Source organism: Peromyscus leucopus, chromosome 15 (assembly GCF_004664715.2).
Source record: "Peromyscus leucopus breed LL Stock chromosome 15, UCI_PerLeu_2.1, whole genome shotgun sequence".
Lineage (NCBI taxonomy): Eukaryota > Metazoa > Chordata > Mammalia > Rodentia > Cricetidae > Peromyscus > Peromyscus leucopus.
The window spans coordinates 52,963,342-52,989,472 of NC_051076.1; the positions used below are offsets into that span (position 1 = coordinate 52,963,342).

Consider the following 26,131-nt stretch of genomic DNA (forward strand, 5'->3'; position numbering starts at 1 on the left):
GGCTCTCAGTTTTGTGAAGCCACCATGCCGACACGATGTCAAGTGAGTCCTGAACAGGGGCACAGATCAGTCACCAGGCACCAAAGTCCTTTTCCGTCATGGGCATTAATGAGACTCAGCTGGCTCCTGTCAGTCCCCTATGGACAGGTGTCTCACAAAGCAGGGCGACAGGCAGTCCCCGAGGCCCACTCTAAGTTAGTTGGGGAACTCCCTGGGCACTTTGCAGAATTAAATGCTGGGAGGTGGAAGGCAGGACAGTTTCAGAGCAAGGGACCTGAGAGGGGTGCACGCTGTGGGAGCCTGAATGAACCAGAGCAGGCTGGGCAGCTGGCCAGTGCAGGACCAAAGGGTGTCAGAGCTAAATAAGGACTTCCTGCCTTTGACAACTGATATTAGCAGCAGTCCTCTGCTCATGAGACTCTCTCTCTCTCTCTCTCTCTCTCTCTCATTCTGTACATGGTCAAGGCCCCGTCTAGAGGGGAGCAGGTTGTCTGCCTGGCTCCACTCCCAATGGTCCTGAATCATCAGTTGGTGCTTATCTTACCTGTACTTCCTCACATTCTCAACTCCCTACCTGCAAAATGGGGATAAGAATCCCGCTTCATGGGGGATGTGCCACAGTTGTGTGATGCTGGCCCTCGGGGCACTTCCAATCACACGTGTTTATTTACTTACCTGTTACTTTGGGAGTAACAGGTAAGTTCAGCACTTGGTGAGGCCAGAGGACAGCGGGCAGGCGTCGCCTCTCTCCTCATGTTGGTCCTGCAGATGAACTCAGGTGGTTGGGATCGGCAGCAAGCTCCTCTACCTCCCGAGTCATCAGGCCAACCCCCAGTCAGGGTACTTAGCTACTGACCTACAATAGTCTTCAGATCTACCTGACCTCTGAAAACAGGACAAACCTTCTAGAACGTTGGGTTTGACTCTTGTAAAAGAGACACACCGTCCATTTTGAGTCTTTATTGAGAAATTAAATGGATGGGAATCAGTTATGGTGAAAACATATGCTAAGAACTAAAGAAAACATGAGAATTTAAATAGTAAGATCCCCCAGAGCTGGCTCTTCCACCTTCAGAGTCGAATGTTTGGTACATCACCAAACCAGCCCCACATTCTCATTCTTATATTTGTGTTGGGGATATTCAAATATTTGACAGAATTTAATTATTTTGCCTCTCAAATTCTAGTAGGGTAATTAACCACACACACACACACACACACACACACACACACACACACACACACACACACATACCGCAGTCTTGTTACACATAACAAGCACCTTCTCTTGAACATCACAGTTACAGGCAGGTCTCCAAGTGTCCCCAGACACAACAATCATAAAATTGCCGTGCAGAAACTATGCTTTCATGCCAAGTTAAAGTCAGGCATGCCACACGGAGACTGTATTTGTTAACTTTCTTTCTTTCTTTCTTTTTTTCTTTCTTTCTTCCATTTTTTTTAATTCAACACAAAACAGAGTCATCTGGTAAGAGAAAGTCAGTTGAGGAATTGCTTCTATCAGGTTGGCCTGTGGATATACCTGTGGGGCATTTTCTTCACTAATGATTGGTATAGGAAGGTCAGCCCGCTGCGGTGTGACCATCCCTGGGCTGGTGGTCCTAGGTTCTATAAGAAAGTTGTTAGTATTCTGCCCCGCCCTTTGGGGACCCGTCCAGTGTCCTGATACCATCCTACCTTCCCTTTAGAAAAACTCCTCTCCCCTCACTCTCTTGCCAGAGGTGGCATGTACCTCCCTCTTTCTCCGTCTCTGTCCCCGTCCCCCCTCTCCTTTTAATAATAAAACTTGCCACACAGATGTCACGCCTGCCGTGTGAGTAATTCCACCGCGCCATGCCACTGTCCTCCTTTTCACAACATTAACCAAAGCAGGCTAAACAGGCCATGGAGAACAAGCCAGGAAGCAGCACTCCTCCATGGCCTCTGCTTCAGTTCCTGCCTCCTGGTTCCTGCCTTGAGCTCCTGCCCTGACTTCCCTGCAGGACAGACTGTGACTCTTTTAAGCCAAATAAACCCTTTGTTCCTCCATGGTGTTTTCCATCAGGATTTTAACACAGCAGGAGAAACCCAACTAAGGCAGAAAAGCTCTTAGGTGCCAATCATTCAAAAAACAAAACAAAGAAACAAATGAAAAAAAAATGAATACCAGGAACTATTTTCAACTCAGTGAACAAGGGCAGCTCCCTCTTTCCTGGGCTTTCACTTTGAAGTGAGAGAGAAGCAGTCAGCACGAGCCCTCGGGTGAGTCTCTTCTGCAGACAGGACGGCTTGAATGACATCGTCACTTAGCATTGACGGTCAAAGTCCACTCTGAAGGTCTGAAAACGAGCGGGCGAGGCAGAGACAAGGTGCAAGCATTATCCCTCTGACCCGTGCTGGAAAGAGAACAATTCACGGAGGTTCCAGCGGGCGAACGTGATACCAAACACCTTGCACCATTACACACTGCCCATGTTTAATGCATGCGGGTTTCCATCTTGGCTTCAGAGAGTCGCTGTCAGGGTGGACCACAGCAGTGACAGACGCCATCCACGGGTGACCTGACAGTGGGATCGTGGTTCCACAGGCAGCAGCTGTCTGTCTCGGCCATCACACATGGGAATTAGGGGCTGTGTCCCTGTCTTCCAGCTCTAGGGGGAGGGTCCGATCCCTGAATTTCTTAGGGGATTTTCCTCCCAATGGCAAAGCTTCCCAAGAACTTCAGATGCCTGGTCCTTCCTAGCCAGATCCCTGCCCAGTCCTCAGCCTAGCTGTGTCTCGGGTACCCAACACTAGCCAGAGCTCCAGGGCCAAGCCGCTGATCAGGGATAGGGTTTCAATGTGATCTTTACGACCAGCCTCATTCAGTCAGGCTGCTGGGAATCTGGGCAGTTGGTGCCAGATGGAGAACAGCTGATCCTAAGGGAGAAGCCATGTAAGAGGCAGGGGCCTGGGGCACAGGGTCTCTCCCCGGTCCAGGGTCCCACCTGGTCAGCAGAGTGAAGAAGACTCCCTAGGACGCCTCGTGTCCCCTCTGTCCTCAATTTCCACCTCAGCTCCGTCAGGCCACCAGCTTCTAACCATCCCTGAGTGTGTGTCGAGGCTGAAGCAGGGGGTTTGAGAGTCCTTGCCTTTACCCTTGGTGCCCCCATTCTGATGCAGAAGACACTGCTTCTACCTTCAGGAGTGTCGAGCTAGTGGATGGAGATAGGGAAACACCTGGGAGCACTTTCTAGAACAGTGTATTTTATCTCGCTGCTCACCATCTCCCATAGCTCCCCAGCCCTTCTCCAATGAATACTAAACGCCACAGTAAGGTATAGAGGACACTTCACAGCCTTGCTCATGACACCCACAGGATGGGGGCTCTAGTCGGGCTCCTGCTACTTTGTCAAAGAACAGGGGAGAGGTGGGGCTTGAGGCCCCTGTACGGTGTCTGCTAAGCGAGTGGTTGACCAGAACTCTCTTCATAAAGGGAGCTAGCTCCTCTGTGCAGAGTGGGAAGGGGAAAGGCTAGAGAGCATCTCCTCATCTCCACATCACCAGGGCTCTAGCCTGGGAAAGGCTCTGTAACTGAAGACACTCTGGGGGTAGAGTCCTGTCCTGAGGCCCTGTTGGACAGGGAAAAGTGTCCAGGAAGGCGAGGTCCTTTCTGTCCCTTGGGAAATTCCCAGGACTGAGGGAGACAGAGCATGCCTCTAGGACGGTCCTGAGACACAAAACTGAAGTGACCCATTGCAGTCATGTGGCAATGCCACTGGATCTGGGGGTCACGGGGCAAGGACAGTTAGCATTTCAGGCAGGAGGGAGACTGAAGTCAGGAGAGAGGTCAGCTTGTCGAATTAGAGAACAAGTCAGGTGAAGAGAGTCAGTGGGCAGAAGGGCTTTGAATGCTATAAAAAGCTTATATTACTTGTACACAGGCGCCTTGTGTGGGCGGAAGAGCCAGGAAGAGATCCCACTGCAAACCTAGCCCAGATGGAGTTGGTGTCTTACAGTCTCAGTCAAGCTGGCCTGCTGGGCCAGTTCTAGGGATCAAGGTTACTAGCTCGCCCATTCTTTTTGATTTTGTTCATTTGTTTTGATTTATTTATTTGTTTGTTTATTTATTATTTATTAGACAGTGTCTCACTAGCTCTGACTGTCTTGGAACCCCTTCGTACATCAGGCCAGCCTCAAACTCACAGAGGTCCACCTGCCTCTGACTCCCAAGTGCTGGGATCAAAGGCGTGCACCACCACCGCCCAGCACCTATCTTATCTGCCTCAGGGTTTGCTTAAGGTTCTCCCGGTTCCTTCAAAATGGCCTCACTGCTTCTTGCTCAGCCTCCCAAGCTCATCCAGAGAGACCCAGTCTCTCCACCAAGAACAGCGGTGTTGGGCTTTGGGTTTCTGAGGTTGCTTAGGGTGTGATTCGGTAAGACCTGGCTGAGGATTCCAGGATCCTCTCTGGTGGTGTCTCCAGGTGGCCTCCTCCTCCATCTCCTGTCCCTCAAAGCCTCTTTCTGGGAGGCTGATGCTTCCAGAAGGGACAGCAACATGGTTGTCCTGAGTGTGCGCATGGTTGCCGTGAGGTCAGAGGGGGTTCCCCACTCATTACAGTTCTGGGGAGAGATGGGTCGAGGGCATCTTCCCAATAGGCTCGATCCTCTTGCATGATGGTTGTGGAGAACTGGACCTGTGTGATAGTTTGGGCATAGAGAAGGGAAATATGCCTCCCCAGGAGCCCTGGAGCCCCGCCCTCCTGCCCCCTGCCCAGGTGGAGCCTCTTCTGGGGTTGCAGTGGGTGTGCTCCCCCAGGACCCCCAGCATCATCCTCAGCGAGGGAAGTGAGAGGAGAGGATGTTCACTCCCCTGTCACCAGCATCTCTGTATCACTCCACAAGAATGAACCCCCGAAATCAATCCTGCCACAGTCCACGAACGGCACAAGGATGTGGTCAGGCGACTTTGCACCTGTGAGTTAAAAGTATCAGCTGGTTAAATGGAAATACTTAATGATTGTCCATTTGTAAAGAAAGCTTAAAAATCACAGTGACCAGGTCCTCCTCAAGTGCTGATAGTTCCTGGTAGAGTCTCTGCCCCTCCATTTTTTTTTTTTTAAAATTAAGGATGGAATCCAGGGCAATATACATGCTAGGCAAACTCTTCACCACTGAGCTGCGTTTCTAGTCTATTTTAGGAGACTTCTTTAATGACAGGTTAAGTACCAGCGACAAATACAGTCACGGAGGCTGCAAAATGGAAGCCCTTTTGTTTTTTTTTTTTTTATCAGCTTTTCAAGATTCTGAATACTTGGCCCAGGGGCAAAAGTAGAGGAATCTAGTTGCATAATTCCTGTTCCTATCTGTGTGACAGTAGAGACATGCTTTAATCACTCACCCTCAATGCTTCCTTCGCTGTAGACTGGAGACAATACATTTCTATTTCATGTGCGCTGCATGAAGTAACCAATGTAACGAATGTCACACACCCTTGGGGACATAGTAAGCACTGCCGTATGCTGTGACTTGTCTTGGAACCCCTTTGTAGATCAGGCCAGCCCCGAAACTCACAGAGGTCCACCTGCCATTTATAGGAATGGGCAGGGGTCTCCTAAAATGACCGACTGTACAACATCAGCGATGGTATCCTGCAGAGTTGGCTAGTCCTATGCAGCAGGATGGGGCCAGCTACCTCGTTAGCCTGATGGAGACTGAGGGAGCAGGTTTCCAGGGTGAACTGATGCTTCTTCCCAGCCATCGAGACAAACCTGGATGCTTAGCACTTCTCCCTGCCAGGTCCTGGCACCCGCCTCAGAAAAGAGGGGGCTGCATTGGATCCACAGAATACCACTCAAGAGTGGAGTTGGCTGAGGTCCAGACCCACTCACTAGCTGTGTGGTCTTTGTGTCTTAGCTTCCCCTTCTGTAAAATGGGGCTAGTAATCATTTTACCTTACATATTTGGTGTGAAGGATTAAATTAGTTAATATGATTTTTAAGACTGTATTTGTATTTACGTATACATGTGTTGTGTGTCTGCATATTTATGTGAAGGAGGGGGTGACCACAGAGGCCAGAAAAGAGCATCGAATTCCTTAGAGCTGGAATTACAGGCAATTGTGATCCACAAGGTGTGGGTGCTGGGATCTGAACTCTGATCCTCTTCAAGAACAGCAAGCACTCTTAACCACTGAGCCCATTTCTCCAGTCCCTAGATAATAGGTTTAAAGACTCAAAAACCAGTCTGGCATGCAGCAAGAGTTCTATGCAGGTCAAATACTGTCCTTTTATTGTGTTAGATGCCCTGTGAGGTCCTGTCCTGCTCTGACCTGTGAGGATCTACACTGATCTAATAAACTCTACCTATAGTGGCTTCACCCCTCCTACAAACTAGAGCAGGGACCCTGCCCCAGCCTCCTCTTTTTGGGAGTGAAGAGAGTTCCCATTTGCAGCCCTGGGGCCAGCTGGACTTGCTTGGCAAGGCCTTTCTGGTTTCTCCATGGCTGCAAGCAGCTTTGCATGAATGAAAGAGTCCTTGGGGTCTCCAAGGTCCTCATTCCTTTGAGGCCACATGGGATTCATTACACTGAGGTTGGGTGAGAAAGACATAGGCTGATGACGACCCGTGGGACTGGACTGAGACAGGGAAGCATGATGTCCTGAGATGGAGCTGGGAGACTGGGAAGGATAAATGGTTCTAGGGAAGTGGTAGGCCCAAAAGCATCCCCAACAATGACCCAGGGAGGACAAGTGTGAGGCACCGGGAAAGATGCTGTCTTCATCAGCCTTTGCAACTCGGACTTCCCAGGTGAAGACCATGGTGAGTAGAATCTTGTGTATGAACTCAGGCCCAAAAGGGGGTCCCATCCATCTGCAGAGGGAACACATGGTTTTCTACTTCTCATGAGAATACAGCCTCTCTCTCTCTTTCTCTCTCTCTCTCTCTCTCTCTCTCTCTGTGTGTGTGTGTGTGTGTGTGTGTGTGTGTGTGTATGTGTGTGTGAGAGAGAGAGAGGGGGGGTCATTGGGGTATGTTCTTCCAGGCCTTTATTGAGAACTTTTTTTTTTTTTTTTTTTTTTTTTTTTTGAGACAGGGTTTCTCTGTGTAGTTTCGGTGCCTGTCCCGGATCTTACTCTGTAGACCAGGCTGGCCTCGAACTCACAAAGATACGACTGGCTCTGCCTCTCAAGTCTGGGATTAAAGGCGTGTGCCACCACTGCCTAGCGAGAACTTTGCTTTTAAAACCCATCTCCTTGGACCCATAAGAGGAGGATATGGAGCATCCTTGGTTGGCTCATTCAGCTGAGCAAAGACATTTTACACTACAGCATAGAGCAATGGTAACCTATGAATCAATTCAAACTCTCCAAATTACATGAAATCACCTGCTTTTCAAGTCTGGGGGAGTCACCCAGCAAATCACAGGACTATTGGATGTCGACACTGGCATGTCAGAGACCTATCATCAATTCTATGCTGTGTGGAGATTAGAGGACCCCAGAGGGGAACCTTCATGGTGCCTGGGCCTCTTGTTGCTTGCCATATAATGAGTTTCTCTCTCGTGGAGACAGGAGAGCTTTGTTGTGGAGGAAGAGTAGAGAGCACATACAGCTCCTCTACCTTATTCTCTAGTCGATGAAGGCAAAGACTTGGGTTTTACATCAAAAAAGAGAAGTCCAGCAAGTGATGGCCACCAGCAAAGGTAGTGGGAAATGTTGTTGTTGGCTGTTTTTGTCTTTGCTCTTTGGGGGTCTGCCTTCCAGCTCCCAAATAAATCACATAGAGGCTTATTCTTACTTATAAATGCTTGGTTTTAGCTTGGCTTGTTTCTAGCCAGCCTTCCTTAACTTTAAATTATCCCATCTACCTTTTGCCTCTGGGCTTTTTCCTTTTCTTACTTCTGTATATCTTACTTTCACACTTACTCTGTGACTGGCTGTGTGGTTGTGTGGCTGTGTGCCTGGCCCCTAGCATCCTCCTCTCCTTGTTCTCTTGCTCTTCCTTCTTTCTTCATTTTCTCTCAGATTTCCCCTTCTATTTATTTTCTCTGCCTGCCAGCCTCACTTATTTCTCTTCTCCTGCCTTGCTATTGGCCATTCAGCTCTTTATTAGACCATCAGATATTTTAGAGAGACACAGTAACACAGCTTCACAGAGTTAAACAAATGCAACATAAAAGAATGCAACATGTTTTTGCATCATTAAAAGAAATGTTCCACAGCACAAACAAATGTAACACACCTTAAAATAATATTCTACAACAAAACATCACCACTGACATCTGTGTATAGAAAAGCCACTGAGAAAGAAAAGGTCATACCACTAGATCTTTTGGCTTGAGTGCTAACTGGGAGATTCCTGGGAGGGACTGGGTACTACATCCTTTCCTTCCTGGCTGCCAGCAACAGGGAAAACTATCCATATCTTTCAGAGGGCATCCTGCACGTTGGAGGTTCTCACTTTCACATGGCTTACTAAATGTTACTGAGTATCATATTTGAGAATAGGCTATGAGGTCAGGGAAATGACTTGACTCATGTTGTTTCTTGGAGACTCAAACTTCCCTTACTGCAATGAGAAGGATCTAAGCATGATATAGTGCATAGAACAGAAACACCATTAGCATGGCCCCTCTTAAAACATGGGAGGTACAGGTTAGTCTGTAGTGAAAACTAACTCATGGCCATCTCTAGAACCCAGAGAAGAGGGCATTATCTCCCTGAGGACCAGCAGCTAAGGACCATGTTCATAGCCCCTTTCTTCTACCATAAGCTGGAATGCTTGGAGGCTCTGGGACTGCATTCTGGAAGCTGGACTCTGCATCTACCTTCTATCTTCCTCCAATTCCTTCTCCATCAGCCAGGGTAAGCATTTTTACAACTCAAGTCGGATTCTGTCTTCACTCAACAGCCTTCTCCAGATAAGTCAGAATCCTACAGTGGCTTCTAGACCCTACGTGTCCAAACTCAGCTGGGGCTGCCCTTCCCTAGCCTTCTACCCTCGGGCGTACTTGACTTGCTCTTGAAACTTGTTCACAGTTCATAATTGGCTGGTCAACATCTTTCTGTCTTATTAGACTTCATGAGGGGAAGACTCGATGTTTGCTTAAACTTGTATACCCAGGGCCTAACAGTACCTGAGTCTGGGGCTTAGCCTTTGGGATCCTCACTTTAGTCTCTTTGGGTCTTGTGACTCACTCTCAAAGTTTGTTGACTGTTTGGTACCACTATGGGATACAATTATCAAAAGGACAGTGGCTTTATGTATCAGTGTGACTTACTGTGTCAAGGGTCCCATGGGATGAGCTTAACTGACAGTTTGAGGCTGAGCTTGATGAAAACGCCCCCACTCAAAGGGATCAGATAAATGAGGCATCCTGGAGCAAATGTACCCTCAGCTGACCCAGTAAAGAGCTTAAGACTCTGCAAAACATGAGCAGGACCAGTAGATGCCACAGGACCCTTCCATCTCTGACCTCCTCCCAAGTTGGTCCCTTAGCCCTGGGGGCCTTGCCCCGCCAAGCCTGAGCCAGAGGAGGAGGAGATGGGGTGAGTGGGAGGGGCAGAGAGAGCAAGCAAGGCGCGGCTATGACCTACATCTGTTCCTGCTCTGCCTGTCCACCGCCAGATGGCTCAGACTCTCTGGTAGCCAGCAGCAGCTGGAAGCAGGGAGGAAGGAGTGTGAGGAGGCTGGAGGTTGGTGGGCCATTCAGGTGAGTGAGCACACTGTGTACCTGGTTGTCCACCTGGTCTGGGAAGGGTAGGGAGACGCTATGCTGTGCTCTAGATTTTCTGTGCAGGAAAGAGCAGACCGTGGTCATCAGACAAGCCCCATGGATATCCGGCTGGCTGACCACAGACTGGGGTGCATTTCTAACACCTTTTAGGGGACCCCGGTATCCCTGGAGGAGGGAATTTCAGCAGGTTCTGTGTGAGTGGTTCTGATTTTCCAGGCACTGCCTGATGGAGAATATACATGACAACTAAGTTAAAAAAATGTTACTAGCAGTTCAGAGTAGTGACCTCAAGACCAAAGCAGTTGAGAAGAACCCTATTTGGTTCCTCCGTTCTGTTGGGAAGTTGGAGGAAGCAGGGACCTAGGCTGGTAGAATGGAACAGGTTCTGGGGCAGCAGGTGAGGATGCTATGTCCTGGGAAGAGTTAAGGGAGACACAGCCTGGTCCCGAACTCAGCATCTGGTTGGGATAGGCTGAAATGAGTGCATTTGTGGATAAGAGTAAGGAGTCTCCCCAAATGTGGGAATAAATCATGAAGGAAAGAATCCCCTTCCCCATCCCCACTAAAGAAGCCTACCTCCTTCTGTTCTCTAGGCAAATGCACCTCTCACTCATTAGTCATTGAGTTTGTACTTGTTCTAGATTATTCCTGAAGTAGCATGATGCTGGACCCTTGACCACCACAGGCTCCTACTTCTTTGCTTCTTTAACTGGACCCACAGGAGGCAGAGGTAAGGGGCTGATATCCGGATTAGTGCTGACATGTGACAAATAGTCACACAATCTACTAGAGCTAATAGCGGCGGTGATAATGGAGGTGACCATGCTGCGTCACATTCGACCTCCAGTGTGCCTGGGTGCCAGTGCCTCCCCTTATCAGATCCTGACCTGAGGGAGGGAGGAGTGGAACTCTTAGGGTGCCTCCTCCGCTGAGCCTGCTCCTCCAAGTTGTCCTCTCTCCTGTCCACCTTGTGACTCCTTTCAGTGCGGTGGCTATGGCTCCTGTGTTGCTTGTGACCGCTACAGAACGCCGCCGTTGGCACGCTGTGGCATTCCTGCACACAGGGGGGCCGTGGCTGGGCTGTAGAGGGGGCCAGAAGTGCCAGTGAGCGGGCAGTTGTGCAAGAAAGCAAATTAGTTGGAGTATGGAATTTGCTCCGTCATGTGGGACTCTACATTGATGGCCGGGTTCTTTGGGCAGGAAGTGCTGTCCCCCAAACAGAACCACTTGGCCATACATCAGCCTCTCAGAGGTAGGATTGCTGGAGGACCCTTGCAAGTCTCCCTTTAACTCATTCATAGCTCTCATCCTTTCCCAGAGCCAACCCTACTCCTCCTCCTATATGGGCACTAACATGGGTGCAGTAAAAAGAAGCTGAGGGGAGAGGGTGGTGGAAGTTCTCGGAAGAAGGGGACACACTCCTGGTCATCTGACGTTGTAGTTCAGAGGGAAGTGGGCGGATTTCTGGTGGTCTTATTGGCTCGGGGAGAGAAGAGCTCCAGAGTCATCCCCACAGACCTTGAGATCTGAAGGATTCCACTTTGGTTAAGATAGGCACCCGGGCTCCAGTAGAAAACCCAAGAGATTGCTAGGGAATTTGCATTCCAAAGTAGAGATGTCACGGCCGTTGAACAAGTCTCCTGCATGAGTTTGGTCTTGCTCTCTGAATGGTAAAGAGCTTGGGTCCTGCCAGGAGGCTAGGTCATACAGTCCCGACACCATGCTTTTCTTTTTTCCGGATCTGGGTAGCACCTACTTCTTTCCTGGAAATTTCCCTGGGAAATTGGTCTGGTGGAGCTGTTCTAGGGAATGGCAGGAAACAAATCATTTTTCATTTGGGGGGTTAGACAAGCTCTTAGGGGCATCATTTGCCCCCAACATCCATCTTAGATTTGGCCGGGACCCCTGGTGCTATGGGAGAGGTGGGCTGACATGTTAACTCGTGCCTCTCATGAGGAATTCATCTGCCGCCCTCAGATCAGTTTCCACCCTCAGAGGAGCAAGAAGAAGCTGGAACTATGGCAGGTACGAGAGTTAGCTTCCCCTGCACCCCTCCCCCGCTGCTGCTACTCACGTGGGTAGAAGGCAGGGAGGGGGTCGAACCCAGAGTTCTCGGCGAATGCACCATCTCTGCTCTTCCAGTGTGGGCTTTGAAGCTTGCTGTGCTTTATTGAGTCTCCACGTGAGCTGAACTTCTGCTTCCTGAAGAGTGGCCCTTTCCTACCCTCTTTACCTGGTTTTTCTTTAGTGACGCATCCGGAGTCATCCCATGGCACACAACCAGAGAGGAATCACCAGATTCCCACTAGAAAGCTTACAGGCATCCTTTAGAGAGAAAGAGCAGGTGTGCAGGACAAGCCTGCCTTGATGGCTAGAGAAATGAGGGGCCCGGTTCCCTGATGGAATGGAAGGAAGATCAAGATGTACTCCTCCTATCCTCCAGGAAAAACCCCTAAGAAGTCCTCCATCCCCGGAGTGAGCATCCGGCAGCTGGTGGACGAGATCCCCGAAGGCTGCAGTACACCAGATTTCAAGCAGAAGCCTGTCACCTTGGCTCTACCAGAGGGTGAGACCCTAGTGGATACTGCCGAGGGAGTCATGGCTCCTACTCTCCCATTCCCCAAAGAGTACAAGGGAGAAGGCTTGGCCACCTAACCTTTCTATCCCTCCTATGTCCATTACCTGTGTCCATCCTTCCTCTATTCAAGTGGCGTCTGTCTGCCTGGATCCCTAGGAGGGACAGGAGCTGAGGAGACTATGGGGAAAGGGAGAGAAGAGAGTTCACACTACGCAAGGGAACATGGACTGGCAGATACTAAACAGGGAAGCGGGTCCCCAGGTTCTTTCCTCTGCTTTCCTTGCCTCAAGGTCTTCTACAGGAAGAAGCTATTTAAATATCTCTTCTCCCAGGGTGGAGAGGATGGCCGTCCGTAAAATGCCTGCCATGCAAGCGTGGGGACCTAAGTTTGGATTCCTTGTACCCACATAAAAAGCTGGACACTGAACTGGGCAGTGGTGGTGCATGCCTTTAATCCTAGTACTTGGGAGGCAGAGGCCAGCCTAGTCTACAAAGTGACTTCCAGGACAGCCAGGGCTGTTACACAGAGAAACCTTGTCTGGGTAAAAAGAAAGAAAGAAAGAAAGAAAGAGAGAGAGAGAGAGAGAGAGAGAGAGAGAGAGAGAGAGAGAGAGAGAAAGAAAGAAAGAAAGAAAGAAAGAAAGAAAGAAAGAAAGAAAGAAAGAAAGAAAGAAAGAAAGGAAGGAAGAAGAAAAGGCTGGACACAGGGGCACACACCAGTGTGCCTGTAGTCCCCACACTGGGGAGAAAGAATTAGCAGGATTCCAGGGACTTGCTGGGCAGCCAATCTGGCCAATTGATGAGTTTCAAAAATTAGGTAGGAGGGCTGGAGAGTTGGCTCAGCAGTTGAGACTGCTGGGCTGCTCTTCTAGAGGATTGAGGTTTGATTCTCAGTACTCACATATCTGTAACTCCAGTTCCAGGGGATCCAGCACCTTCTTCTGGCCTCTGAGGGCATCATGCAAAAGTGTTGCACAGACATGCATGAAGGCAAAACACCCATGCCCATAAAAGTGAAGGAAAAACATAAAAAAAAAAAAAAAGTGGAGTGTGAACAAAGAAAATACCTGACCTCTGGTCTCTAGACACACATATGTATATGCACATGAGTGTGCTTGCACGCACGCACACACACACACACACACACACACACACACACACACACACACACACCTTTTCTTCCAATCTTGCCCTAAAGAGCCAGATGTTTAGTGCCTCACAGGCTAGCCCAGAAGTGCCGTTTTAAAAACCACACACAGGAGCGCCCAGGGAAGTGGTGTTCCTCCCCTGGAAATGATCCCTGCCATAAATTTTAGTTAACATTCTGGTATAAGAAAAACAATGGTATGATATTTTACTTTTCTAAATATGAAACAAGGTCATGAAACACAAGGGAGGGCCCTGGGACCTTCAGATTCTTCTGCTGAGATGTCCCTGGCGGGAGGCAGCTGGGCTCTGTGAGGGTCAAGTAGCTCCCACGCCATCTTGCCATACATGGAACGCGGGTCTTCTCCGAGGCTGGAGTCCTATGTCTCAGGACCAGCTCCTTTGAGTACCAGCAGCCATTGCTTTCCAAGATCTCCCTAGACGGGAGGAACCGAACTCACAAATTCTCACACACTTCCTTGGTTTGGGAGAGACCTTAGCCTCCTAATGCACCCACTCTCAGAGAAATCTGCCTCCTGCTCCTACCCTGCTTACCTTCGTGACCACTGGACGGCACACCACATCTTTCTCTTGGGGACATCAGGCCCTGCATGGTTGACCTCAGGCCAGCACTGCTTCTGGGCACCTGGAAACTTTCCACCTGACATGATGAGTCCCAAGTCAAGGGGCTCAAAGCCGGGTACTTCTTTTGGGAACCACAGGAAGGATGATGTAAGTTTAAGTCTAAATAACATCTATTGCCACTCTACCCCCAAGCTGCTTCTTCCTGCCACAGGAAAGAATGCCATCTTTCGGGCGGTGGTCTGTGGGGAGCCCAGACCCGAAGTGCACTGGCAGAACACCAAAGGAGACCTCAGCAACTCCAGCAAGTACCAGATCTCCTCTGCTCCTGACAGCAAGGAGCATGTGCTGCAGGTGAGCGCTGCAGCCATTCCTACCCGGGGCTCATGGGTCTCTTCTGAGTTCCTTAAATTCTTAAGGTCGTCCAGTCCCCAGGGGAGGAAGAGATAGTTCCACAGTTGGGTCTGTTCAGCTTCAATCCGTGGTTCAAGGTCTCCTGAGCCAGGGGATGCCCTAGCAGGTTTGCTGAAACCTCTGCGAACACACCTGGACCACTGCTGGGTCACAGTCCCAGGCCCATCACCTTGGCTTTGGAAAACTACTTGTCTCTTTCCGCCTCTGTTTCTTCACCTATGGAACAGCATAATTACAGTACATGTTCTATGGAGTATTAAAAATTAAATGTTCGTATGAAGTGTCTAGCCAGTGTCCCACCTTAAACTGAGCACAGACAGCCCTTGACTTACCATAGTTCCACTTGCAAGTTTTGATAATTGGGGGAAAGCAATGTGCAGAAACCACACACTGAGTTTTTAATTTTTCAGTCTGATCTTTCCATGGGTGAGAAATATGTAGGTGTGAGGCACTCGCCCTGAGCAATGGCAGCAGTCTGCAGCCTCCGTCAGTCAGAGGATAACTGTATTCTGTAGCATACTGTGTTCACCGAATTACACGAGGCATTGAACCCCTTTTATAAAATGGGCCTAATCATCTCGCCCAACAGCAGGCTCATGGAAATGCTGTCTCACATTAAGGCAGGCAAGGCTAGGGCAAAATTTGGTAGGTTAGTAGTACTAAATGCATTTTCAATTGATAATATTTTCAGCTTACAGGAGGTGTACTGGGATGTATTGTCATGTCACCAGACAAACAGTACCTGCCCTCTTTTTTTTTTTTTGGTTTTTTCGAGACAGGGTTTCTCTGTGTAGCTTTGCGCCTTTCCTGGAGCTCAAGCCCAGTCACAAAGACCCGCCTGCCTCTGCCTCCCGAGTGCTGGGATTAAAGGCGTGCGCCACCACGCCCGGCTTACCTGCCCTCTTAATTATGTTAATATTAGTAATGTTGTAGACACTAACCATGGGTTAATATTAGTAATGTTGTAGACACTAACTGTGGAACACTCACAAGTGTTGGGCCCCGGACCAAACATTTATCACAGAGGACATGAGTTAATCCTGACCATTCACTGCTTTCTGAGATATTATTATCCCCATCTCATAAGCCAAGAAATTAAAATTTATAGAGGTCGGGGAACTTGCCCAAGGTCTCATAGCTAGTAATACATGGCAGAGATGGTCTTCAGGGCCAGGTTCATTTGACCCCACCCTGCTAGAGTAAGCTCTTTGTGAGACCCATATTGCCTCCAATGGCAAGAACATCCATCCTCTGCTCCGATCCAGAATTTGTTCTGGTGTCTGCATTTGCTGATAAAGATTGTGAGCTTCATGGGGAAAGAGCCCATGTCTGTGCATCGTCATACTTCCAACCCACAACTGTGTGTAGTGCATGGAGGAAGGGAGTGTTAGCCCTGCTCCCCTGCCCTTGGCCTCTCCACAGATCAACAAGCTGACTGGAGAGGACTCGGATCTGTACCGCTGCACTGCAGTGAACGCCTTCGGAGAAGCCACGTGCTCCGTGAGGCTCACCGTCATCGAAGGTGGGCTTGTCCCGTGAGCTCATCAGTGCACAGGGCATTTCTCTAGAGAGCACCCTCAGAGGACCCACAGGGCGGCAGCAGGGGAGGGAGGACCCAGAGGCTGTGCTTCCGTCTCTTGTAGGGGCCCTGGCTCCACCCAGTGGCGCCCAGTTTGCCTGTGCCCAGTAAGGCACACTTCAGCCACACTCTGTGGTATTTGCTCTGAATGGGCCCAGGCTCCAGTGTTAGTTTCTAGTTTCTAGTCTTCTGCTAAGTCATTTTCTTTTCCCTCCTGGGTCTCAGTTTTCCCACTCTACAACAGATATTTTGTACAGGTTTACATTAGACATTTTTTTTTTTTTGTTTGCATGGTGTTTGAAGATCCTTACATTTTTCCGTCTGTAATGATTGGAAGGTTGGTACCTCTTGAGGACGCAAACCTAGTCTCTCAAGTAAGCTGACACATTCATCTCGTCTCTAAGTACCAGAAAATCCTAAGAGAAGTCCAAGAAATAAAGATACCGAATTATTTCACATAGCAGGAATTTCTGAGATTCAAGTCCAGGGCTCGTTCTACAGCTCTGGCTGTCACAGGAGAGCAAGCTCTTCTGGTCTCAGCAGGCTGACTGGTCACTGCAGAGCCAAACTTAATCCACACTCGAGTGAGAGGAGAGGGAAAGGGGAGGCCCGGGGACACCTGCCTCTCTCATCAAAGAAGCAAAAGCTCAAAACTCCAAAAACCTGGGAGCTTTTGTGTGCATGTCATTGGCTAGCACAACGTCACGTGATAGCTGTTATCTGCAAGAGGGAGGAAGTGTGTATTGAGTTTCCCCAGACTCTCCATTGGAAGCACATGACAAAGAAGAGGATTATGAATGACTGAGGGGATAATCAAAAAGCAGAATCTGATGTATTTGGCAGTTCGGGCCCCATCTCCTGAACTGGCAACTGTCAGATGCTCTTTGGATGCCCTTGAGTTTGCCGTGGTTGTCGGTGGCCACTTCCCTTATCCCTGTCACTTCCCTGTAGACATGTGAGTGAGTCTCCCTATCATGCAATGATGCTCATGGTAAAGCTTTGAGGTATCAAAGCTCATGGAAGACCCTCCCCCTTATCTCCCCCTTTCGCTTGGATGTTGTGTCTTAAAGGATAGAACAGGTGGGAGGCCAGGGCTCTGGGACTTGGTCCAGTTCCCAGGAGGACCATCCAAGTGTCTTGCTTCTTTCCCTGTCTGTGCACACCACCTCTCTCCTCTCCTCCTTGGATGGTCCAGTGGGTTTTCGGAAGAACCGAAAAAGGCAAAAGGAACCTCAGGAGGGTATGTAGATTGGTCAGAACAGCCCTCTGGGGCCTTTGCATGTTGCTCCCCATCTAGTATAACCGTGCACACCTTGTGGGCATCACCAATGTATGGAAAAATAAAAACTCGAATCAGCAGCCCTGGACCATATCGGGGATTCAAGACTTACTCCTTATTTTCTAGACCTCAGGACAGAGCTGAAGGACTTTCGGAAGATGCTGAAAAAGAGGTGGGTCTGGGACTGTCTGGAGGATTTTGGAATCTCACATGGTGCTCACCTCTGCTCCTTCTGTAAAAAAACTGGGCTCACCCTCCACTTCTGATAAAAGGAAGGAGCAGATTGCCACTAGTAGAAGGGAGGACTGAAGAGCACGGAACTGGGCATCCCAGATGAACTGGGCATCCCGGATGAACTGGGCATCCCAGATAAACTGGGCATCCCAGATGAACTGGGCATCCCGGATGAACTGGGCATCCCGGATGAACTGGCACCCAGATGACTGGCTCCCGGATGAACTGGGCATCCAGATCCGGCCACTTCAAAGCTTTTGTACCCTTGAGTCAGTCTTCTTTCCCCCAGTCCTGTTTGCAAAATGGGAGGGCCTGCTTGCCAGTGATTTAAAAATATGTGTTAAAGCAACACAACACTTCAGTCCTAACGTTACTGCCACCCAAAGACATCCTACTCAGAAATCAATATCTCCAGTTCTTAGGAGCCCCAAGTCTCCTCCAAGCCGAAGCCACAGGGTAAGGCTTGCCTCATCCAATGCCTAGGTCCTTCCACTTGAGATCATGGTCCACCCCCGAGATCTCAGCCTCTGTGCCTGCTCTTCCAGTACGCACAGGACAGCTTCCCTAGACCACCAGGGTCAGCTGGTCCATACACAGGACTCCTCTGGCCTCTGACCGACCAGCCTTGATCCCCAGGACCCCACCTCCAGCCCCTGATAAAAAGATGGAGTCTGCACAGGTGTGGCAGCTGCTCATGACCGCGGACCGTAAGGACTATGAGAAGATCTGTATGCAGCATGGCATCGTCGACTTCCGGGGCATGCTGCGCAAGCTGCAGGAGATGAAGAAGGAACAGGAGGACAGAATGGCACAGGTATTCTGGCCCTGCTCCCACCCCCTAGTTGGAGCACAAGGCCTGGAGGGGCCCCACACACCTACCCAGAGCTGGCTTTGGAAAACCCAATATGGTGGACAGTCTACCTCCATCTAGCCCCGCTGAGAGGTTCTGCTAAGGATCCAGCCTTCTGAGCTTGCTCTGGGTTTTAGTACCTGGGCCTGATGCTTACTGAACTCCGGACTTTAGAAAATTAGGGCTCCAGTGTCTTGATGCCCTCGTATGTATAACAGGCTTATAGCAAAATCTACCTTGTAGGGTTGAGAGGATAAATAAGAGGATGTGCTTACAGCAATTAGCCTGGTGTCTAACACATAGTAACGTCTAGTGACTGTCCCCTGTCATTACTGTCATCATCATTATTGTCAGACTTGGGGCCTGATTTCTTGGGGATTCTAATACTCTGCTTCCAGCATCTTAAAAACTACACGGGAAGTTCCCTCTTGTGTCTAACTTGACATAAGTCTGCGTTTTCCTTCTGGGATTGGAAAACAACCTAGTTTCATTATTCTTCAAGTGGCATTTTGAAGGTGTCTTCTCCAGCCTCCCAGCTAGGGCTTTTCTTTCAATCATTCTTACCCATATCAGCATGTGGCCTAGCTCACGGCTTTGCCTAGCTATATTCACCTAATGTTTATCAGCAGGTAGGACAGATGAATGGATACCCAGATAGATCCCTCTCGTTTTTGTCCTTCACCTGACTTTTTTATCTTTGAATTATCTTTCTTGAGGGTTTAAGTATCCTTACTTGAGAACCCCATAAACCCCTGCTCTTCAGGTACATTGTGGGCCAGGGCTGAGACCAGATCCTGCAAAGATTTGGAGTGCCCCGGAGAAACTGCTTTGGGTCCCTCTCATGGGTTTGTCTGCCCTCTAGTATGTCAACGCCATTGACAACTTGAGACACATCAGGGTCACCAAGGAAGGGGTCGCCACGTTTGACCTGGAGCTGGATCTCAAGGACCTTGAGAACAAGATTTACCTGTACAAGGTGAGGCCAGAGGACCTGATGGGGGCTGTGGGTCCTGGGAGGAAAATGAAGGACCCCATGGAACTATCTAGAACACCCAGGTGGTAAGCACTCACCCATGGGGTTCCCAGTTGGAGTTAGGTCACACCCTGTGGTGGGCAGTTCCAGACACCTCTCACCTTTCCTTGATCTGGGCCTGCCTGTTACTCTACATATCGTCTGATGCAGAGCAGGGTCAGAACAGAGTTCTGAGTGCATGCCCACCATGTGAGGCCAGGACAGGTATGTGGGATCGGGGCCGGCAAAGCATACACTTCTTCTGCAGCCAAATTCACCCTGGCTCCATCACCTCAGACCAGACATCTTTCCTGAGCCTCAGTCTCCTCATCTATGAAGTGAAGGATGAGAAGAGCTACCTCATGGAATACTGCAATGCCTAAATGACACTGTGCACGCTTGTCTGTCCCGTGACCTGGCTCCCCCCACCTGTCTCTCCTCCTCCCTGCTGCTCTGTTCCTGCTCCTTGGCCTTGTCTCTGCTCCTTCTCTGTCGCCGCCCGCTGTGCCTAGCACGCTCACCTCTGACATCCATGTGGTTAGTCCCCTCATCCCCTGAGTGCTTCTGCTGTGCTCCCAGGTCCTCCCTGGTGCTTCTGAAGGTGCCCCTTCCCCCCTTAGCCTGCTTCATCTCTTAATTCTGTTTTTCCAGATACAAATCACTTATTTATGTTGCTGACTACTTGTCTTCCTCTCCCATCGGTGGGAGTCTTTCTTCTATTTATTGTAATGTCTCAAGTACCTAAAATAGTGCCTGGCACACAGCGTTAGAAAGTGTTAGCTACTGTTAATTCTCAGCGAGTAGGAAATCTATGTATGGCTTAGCTAGGATGAGCATACGTATAAACTGACTATGTTTTGTGCAGCCCGGAGGACATTCTCCAAACATCCCCCTTGGTTGATGAAAGAGCCGGTCCCAGGTGGTAGAATCTCCTCTCCTGCTAACACACGGGGCTGTAGAGCAACTCTCTTCCCAGCAATCTGGATTAGCCATCTTAGATGTCTTGCATAAGCTGCATAGATTTTTTTTCCACTCACAGAAAGAGGTCTGGACATTCTTAGAACATACATGTCTACCTACCTCATGACCCATGCACCCATATCCAGGCTCTGCTCTCTGCCCTGATCCTACAACTCCTGCATGGTTCTAGGACCGTGTTGTCTTTGACCTCGGGTTAGTAGAGAAAACTGTTGGCAGTAGCCAGATTGAAGCTAGGCTCTTTGGACCCACGGATGCCCTGAACCATCCTTTTCTGGCTTCAGGATGGTGAGATGATCCCCTATGGCTTTGATAACCAGACCAAGCACTGTCTGAGACGGCTGGGGAAGCGCTACCACTTCCTGATCCAGGACCTGCGGCCCGAGGATGCTGGCCTTTACCAGGTCATGGTGGAGGATGCTGTGGTCTTCTCCACAGAGCTGGAGGCCAGCAGTGAGTGTTATTTGCCACAGAAATTTGCATAGAGGAGAGGAGAAGGGGATACATGTGACATGGCTGCATTGCTAGGGCAACTAGATAGAGAGATGCACCCAGATATGCCTGCTTTGGTACCCGGCAGGGCTCGACAAAATGTGTCAAGGATATAGGCATACACGACATTCTCCTGCCCATAGACCTTCTGTCGCAGCTGAATATTTTCAAACCAGACCAAGACCATGGCCTTTTGTGATAACTTCCCCCCTTATGATAAATGTCCTCCTCTCCCACAACTCCGAGCAAGGATTTCCACCTGGGCTCGCGCCAGGCCTGTGCAGCTCAGGCCTTTTCCATTCCTGCTTCTTGTGTTCCTTCCCCCACCTGAGAGTGTCCCTCCTTGAACCCACCCTGTGCCCAGGAGGACCTGTGTTTCCCATCACTTATAGACCCCCTGACCAGGAGGAGCCTCTTGGAAAGACAAGGGGAGGCCTGAGGAGGAATCTTTGGGCAGGACATAAAGAGCAGGGCTGAACCAGGCTGAAGAACAAGAGAAGGGCATCCAGCAGGTCTGGGTGTTAGGATGGGCTTCGAAAGCCCAGTGACAATGCGCCATGGGTAGAAGAGCATGGGCTTGGGAGCGGTCACCTCTTAGCTGTCCGATGGGACAAGTCATTTTTTTTTTTTTAATTTTGGGGGCCTAGCTCTTTCTAGGCAAATGCCAGTCCCTCAGCTCTTCATTCTATTTTGAGACAGGATCTCTCTCAAGCTGTCCAGGCTAGTCACACACCCATTACGCTACAGGCTGGCCTTGAACTGGTAGTCCTTCTGCCTCAGCCTCCCCAGTAGCTGGGATTATCAGTGAATAGCACTCTATCAGTGACTAACCTAGGTTGATAAATGTCTTAAACCTCAGCCCCCTCATTCATAAAAAGGGAATTTAAGATCACTCAGTGATAATCATATGATCACAACCCCACATTTTATGTGTGTATGGGGGTGGGGGGTACTGATGCCTTCAGCAAGGACCGGGGTAGCCCAGCCAAAGGTGACAGGAAGACTGTGGCAAACTGGGGTGAGCTAGGTTTCTTAATTCCTAGCGCTGGTGCTCAGACCTCTCTGTGCCATGCCGCAAAGCTGATGTCTCCCTTTCCTGTTTCCACGGCAGCCATCCCCCCCAGAGTGGTGGTCCCGTTGGCAGAGACCCGCTGTGAGGAACAGGGGGACGCAGTCTTTGAATGCACACTCTCCAATCCTTGTCCCAATGCGACCTGGCATTTCCAGCACCGAACACTGAGGCTCGGTGACAGATACGAAGTTTCTGTGTCCCCTGATGGGCTGACCCACCGGCTGGTTGTGAAGGGCGCCAGTTGCTCAGATATGGGCCTCTACTCCCTGAACGCTGGACTCCATGCCTCCAGTGCCTGGCTCATGGTTGAAGGTGGGTGGCCATACTTCTGAATTCCCCTGCCTTTCCCAAGACAAGGTCTCAGAGTGCAGACAGGGAGCCTCCTCTGCTCATCGTTTGCTTCTGTATGCTTCTCTCACTAGAGAGAATGAGGATGGCTCCTCAGATTCATTCTTGAGCTAGTGCAATACAGCCTCTTCGCGGCCAGCCAAGCCCAGCTCTGTGTGTGCCGTTAGGTCTCTTAGGGTTACTCTAGGGCCTCAGGTCCAGGAGGACCCCCAAGACTTGGAGTAGGGCTGGTGACAGTGATCCAGTTTTGATGTGAATGAGAAACCCCTGGGATGGACCGGGAAATACCCTAATCCTCCCAAGCATTGGCATCTGGGAGCAATGATCCAGGAAACTGTGAACTGTTCATGGGTGAGGCAGAGAGCAGGGCAAGTGGGTCTCCTAAAGCCCACAACAGCTTGATAAGTTCATAACTTTGACATGTGAGCTTATGTGTCAAAACCACACGACCCACGTGGCAGGAGAGGGTGGCCTGTAGACACGGGCCTGGGGGAGGAGGTGATGGGACGTTACCTACCCATGTGCCGGGGTGTCCTTGTTGTTCCCTCTGCTGGGCAGCTTCTCCACTGGGGAGGGGAAGGGCTGGGCAAGGCAGCCATGTTAGACGGCTGGCCTTGCTCTCCTTTAACAAGGTCTTTTCTCTTGTCTCTCTATGGGCTAATGACCTCTGTGTAATTAACGCCTTACCGAAGGAGGGAAGGATAAAGGCCCTCAGACCACAGATACTGAGCACCGACTGCAAACTCCAGAAGCTCTGGCCTCAGAAGCAGAAGACTCTTGGGGCATCAGCGGCAAGGGAGGGCAATCCAGAGAGCAGGGCTCCCTCAAGGAGACCAGAGGGGCGAGGCTCACGGCAGGCCCAGATAGGGGTGCCTTTGACGAGCATGGCTATTCCATGGTGGGGGGTGAAGGATCAGCTAATTCAGCCTGGGACCCTGGGCAGAACAAAAAAGGCTTTCTGGGAGGAGAGCAAGGCAGGGTCACGCTTCCGGGAGACAGTCAGGCCCACAGAGAGGGAGACGACTGTGGTGGGAGCCTTCCTGGGAGGCCTCATCTCCAGGGAGGGGACACAGAATCAGATTTGGGCTTTGTGGAAAGACAAGGTCATAGCAGAGCGGGGGCAGCAGGAGGCTGGAAGGCTGGCTCCAGCCACCGTCAGGATGGAAGACTTGAGAGCAACAGAGAAGGAAAGGAACCCAGAGAGGGCCGCGGCAGTGAACTGGACAGATGTGGCCCGGGACAACTCCGTGACCCTCACTTGGGAGCTGGGGCAGGGCAGAGGGCGCCGTGGGACCCCAGTCTGATGCCGAGGGGTTTCAACTGAAAAAGGAAGGGACAGAAACGTGGGGTGATCTTACGGATGAGATGGAAGGAAGGGGTGACCTGAGCAGAGAGAGGGGAGCAGGGACAGAGTGGGCTAATGGGGGGCCCTGCCTGGGGGAAGCCAGAGGCTGCAATGGGGCAGGAAGTCCTTGCATCCCCGAGTTTCCTAGAGGAAGAGGTCGCAGCCTCGAGGTGGGCATGGACCCTGACAGGTGCTGGGGCACTCAGGCAGGTGGAGATGCTGGCCATGGAGAAGCTGGGGTGTACTGGGAGGCAGGGGGATATCCAGGACAGGCATCACCTAGCAATGACACCCAGAAACCATCGCTATCTGGAGGCAGAAAACTTCTGGGGTGCAGGAGTCCTGAGGCCAAAGCTGAGCACTCTTTGCAAGGGGCAGGTAGCCATGGTATTGTGGGGAGGGGCTACGAAACCGTCCCTGAAGGCCTGGAAGATCCCAGGGACTGGAAAGGTGGCCTAGAAGAACTCCAGGAAGGGATGGCCAAGGCCAGGCTGGAGCCTTGGGCAGGTCGGAGGAAGGCTCTCGAAGCCTCCGGTTTCCTCAGCGCCGGACAGCGGGGCAAAGGGAAGCAGGGGATCCAGGCAGAACAGAGTGCGAAAACATGGGTCCTCAGGATGACATGTGGTCCAATCTCAGAAACACTGGGGCCCACTTTGGGCCTGGAGTGCCTGGGTCTGGTGGGAAGGAGGGGAGCATGCATGGTTCCCAAGTAGCTGGACTGATGGCATCTAGTCAGAGGGTAGATGCCAGAAACCACAGGCTAGTTCCCTCTCCAGACCTGGGTGTGCAGGGCTCTGGGCGTCCACTGGGGGACATGGCAGGATTAAGAGACCCAGGGTCCGTAGGATCTGAACCAGACTTCAGGAATGGGTCAGGGAGGTCTAGAGAAAAAGGGTCCAGAGGAGGAATGGACTACTATGAGGGTGGCTTAGGAGGTCCAGGGTGGGTGGAGTCTAGGTGTGAGGAGGGTTCCAGGTGCTCTGAAGGGGTGGGTTCTAGGAATAGGGTTACTAATCATGACGGCTCATGGGTGCCAGAAGGAACAGGGTCGGGTCTTGGCATTGGTTGCAGAGCCACGTGTGGGGCACCTGTGGAGACAGGTTCTGGGAATGGGGTACTTACAGGCATGACTCAGGGGTGTCTGGGGGATTGTGGTCTGGAAACAAAGGTCAGTGTGTTTCTCCAGGAAAGGTGTCTGGGAGAGACACCAGCCTCAGAAATGGCTCAGGTGACCTTCAAGGGATGCCCATTCATGAAGCTCAGCGCTGGGATGTATTTCAAGGCCAGGGTCAAACAGGCCCTGGTGGGAAACACTACTCTGACGGTGACTTCGGGAGTCCTGAGATGGTGGGATCTGTGGGTGGAGATGGCATGAAGGCCCCTGGAGCAGTGGGAAAGGTTGGGGACAGACATATGGGAACAGAACCAGGGAACTCGGGAAGAATACGTTCTCGGGGTCACGCTGGAGGTTATGAGGGCTTCAGAGCCCTGGGGGCCTTTAGCGAGGGAGACTTGGAAGATGGCACTGGGGTTCCATTACCCATGGGACCAGGATCTCTGGGGAGAGGGACAAAGAAGGTGATGGAGAAAGGTTCCTTGGTGCCAGGACCTCTGGAGCTGGATCTGGGAATTTGGACAAAGTCGGGCACCCTGAGGCGCTATCTCCTCATGATGAGGCTGGTTCCGAAGGCCACTGGGCTCACGGATCTGGAAGTGCGTTAGGTTACAGGGATGGATCTGGAATTCCAGAGCTTTGGGGAATTGGGGACAGAGCAGCTTATGGAGCTGGGTCAAGGGGTCCTGGGTCTGAGGAACAGAGTCAAGGGGACCTGGGTCTGAGAGAACAGAGTCAAGGGGTCCTGGCTCTGAGAGAACAGGGTCAGAGGGTCTTGGGTCTGGCAGAACAGGGCCAGATGGTGACACAGTATATAGAGATGGCTCAGGAGGCCTCAGAGGAATGGGACCAGTGGGTGAGGCAAGTTATGCAAATGCAGCTGGGAGCTCTGGGGCCATGGGATCAGGGTGCAGGGTAGATTCTAGGAATGATATTGGGTGTTCTGGAGTTATGGGATCCGGGAGTGAGGCAGGTTATAAGAATGACATCCAGGGCCATAGGGTGAGGGAATTAGGGAATAAAGCAGGTCACAAGAATGGCTTAGGAGCCCCTGACGTTATTTCATTAAGGGATGAGGCCAGTTATCAAGGTGGTTTAGAACATTTTGGAGACATCTTGTCCTGGAATGAGTCAGGTTCCAGGGACGGCTTGGGGGAAACAGGACGGATGGAATCCAAGAATGAGGAGGTCGGTTATAGGGGAAGCTCAGTGGGGCCTGGGAAAATGGGGTCTGAGAGTAAAATGCACTGTGCAGATGGTTCAGGAAGGCAAGGAGGGCCAGGGTCACCGGCTGCACCCGGAGAACATGAATCCATGGGTCTTGGGTCAGGATCCCAGGCAGCAGCAGAGTCAGGCACAGGCTCCAAGGATGCCAGAAGGATGGAGCCT

At 50.8% G+C, this 26,131-nt stretch overlaps 1 protein-coding gene across 1 annotated transcript in view; it reads left to right on the forward strand.

Moving 5' to 3' along the window:
- The first annotated feature begins 12,088 nt into the window (after nt 1-12,088).
- Igfn1 (immunoglobulin like and fibronectin type III domain containing 1) overlaps nt 12,089-26,131 on the forward strand; it is a 28,517-nt gene continuing 14,474 nt past the window's right edge. The window contains 10 exon segments of the mRNA XM_037211044.1: nt 12,089-12,285; nt 14,240-14,379; nt 15,862-15,961; nt 17,214-17,258; nt 17,424-17,469; nt 18,168-18,345; nt 19,244-19,357; nt 20,656-20,824; nt 21,975-22,247; nt 22,976-23,025. Coding sequence (XP_037066939.1) covers nt 12,141-12,285; nt 14,240-14,379; nt 15,862-15,961; nt 17,214-17,258; nt 17,424-17,469; nt 18,168-18,345; nt 19,244-19,357; nt 20,656-20,824; nt 21,975-22,247; nt 22,976-23,025 — 1,260 coding nt within the window. The 5' untranslated portion in view covers nt 12,089-12,140.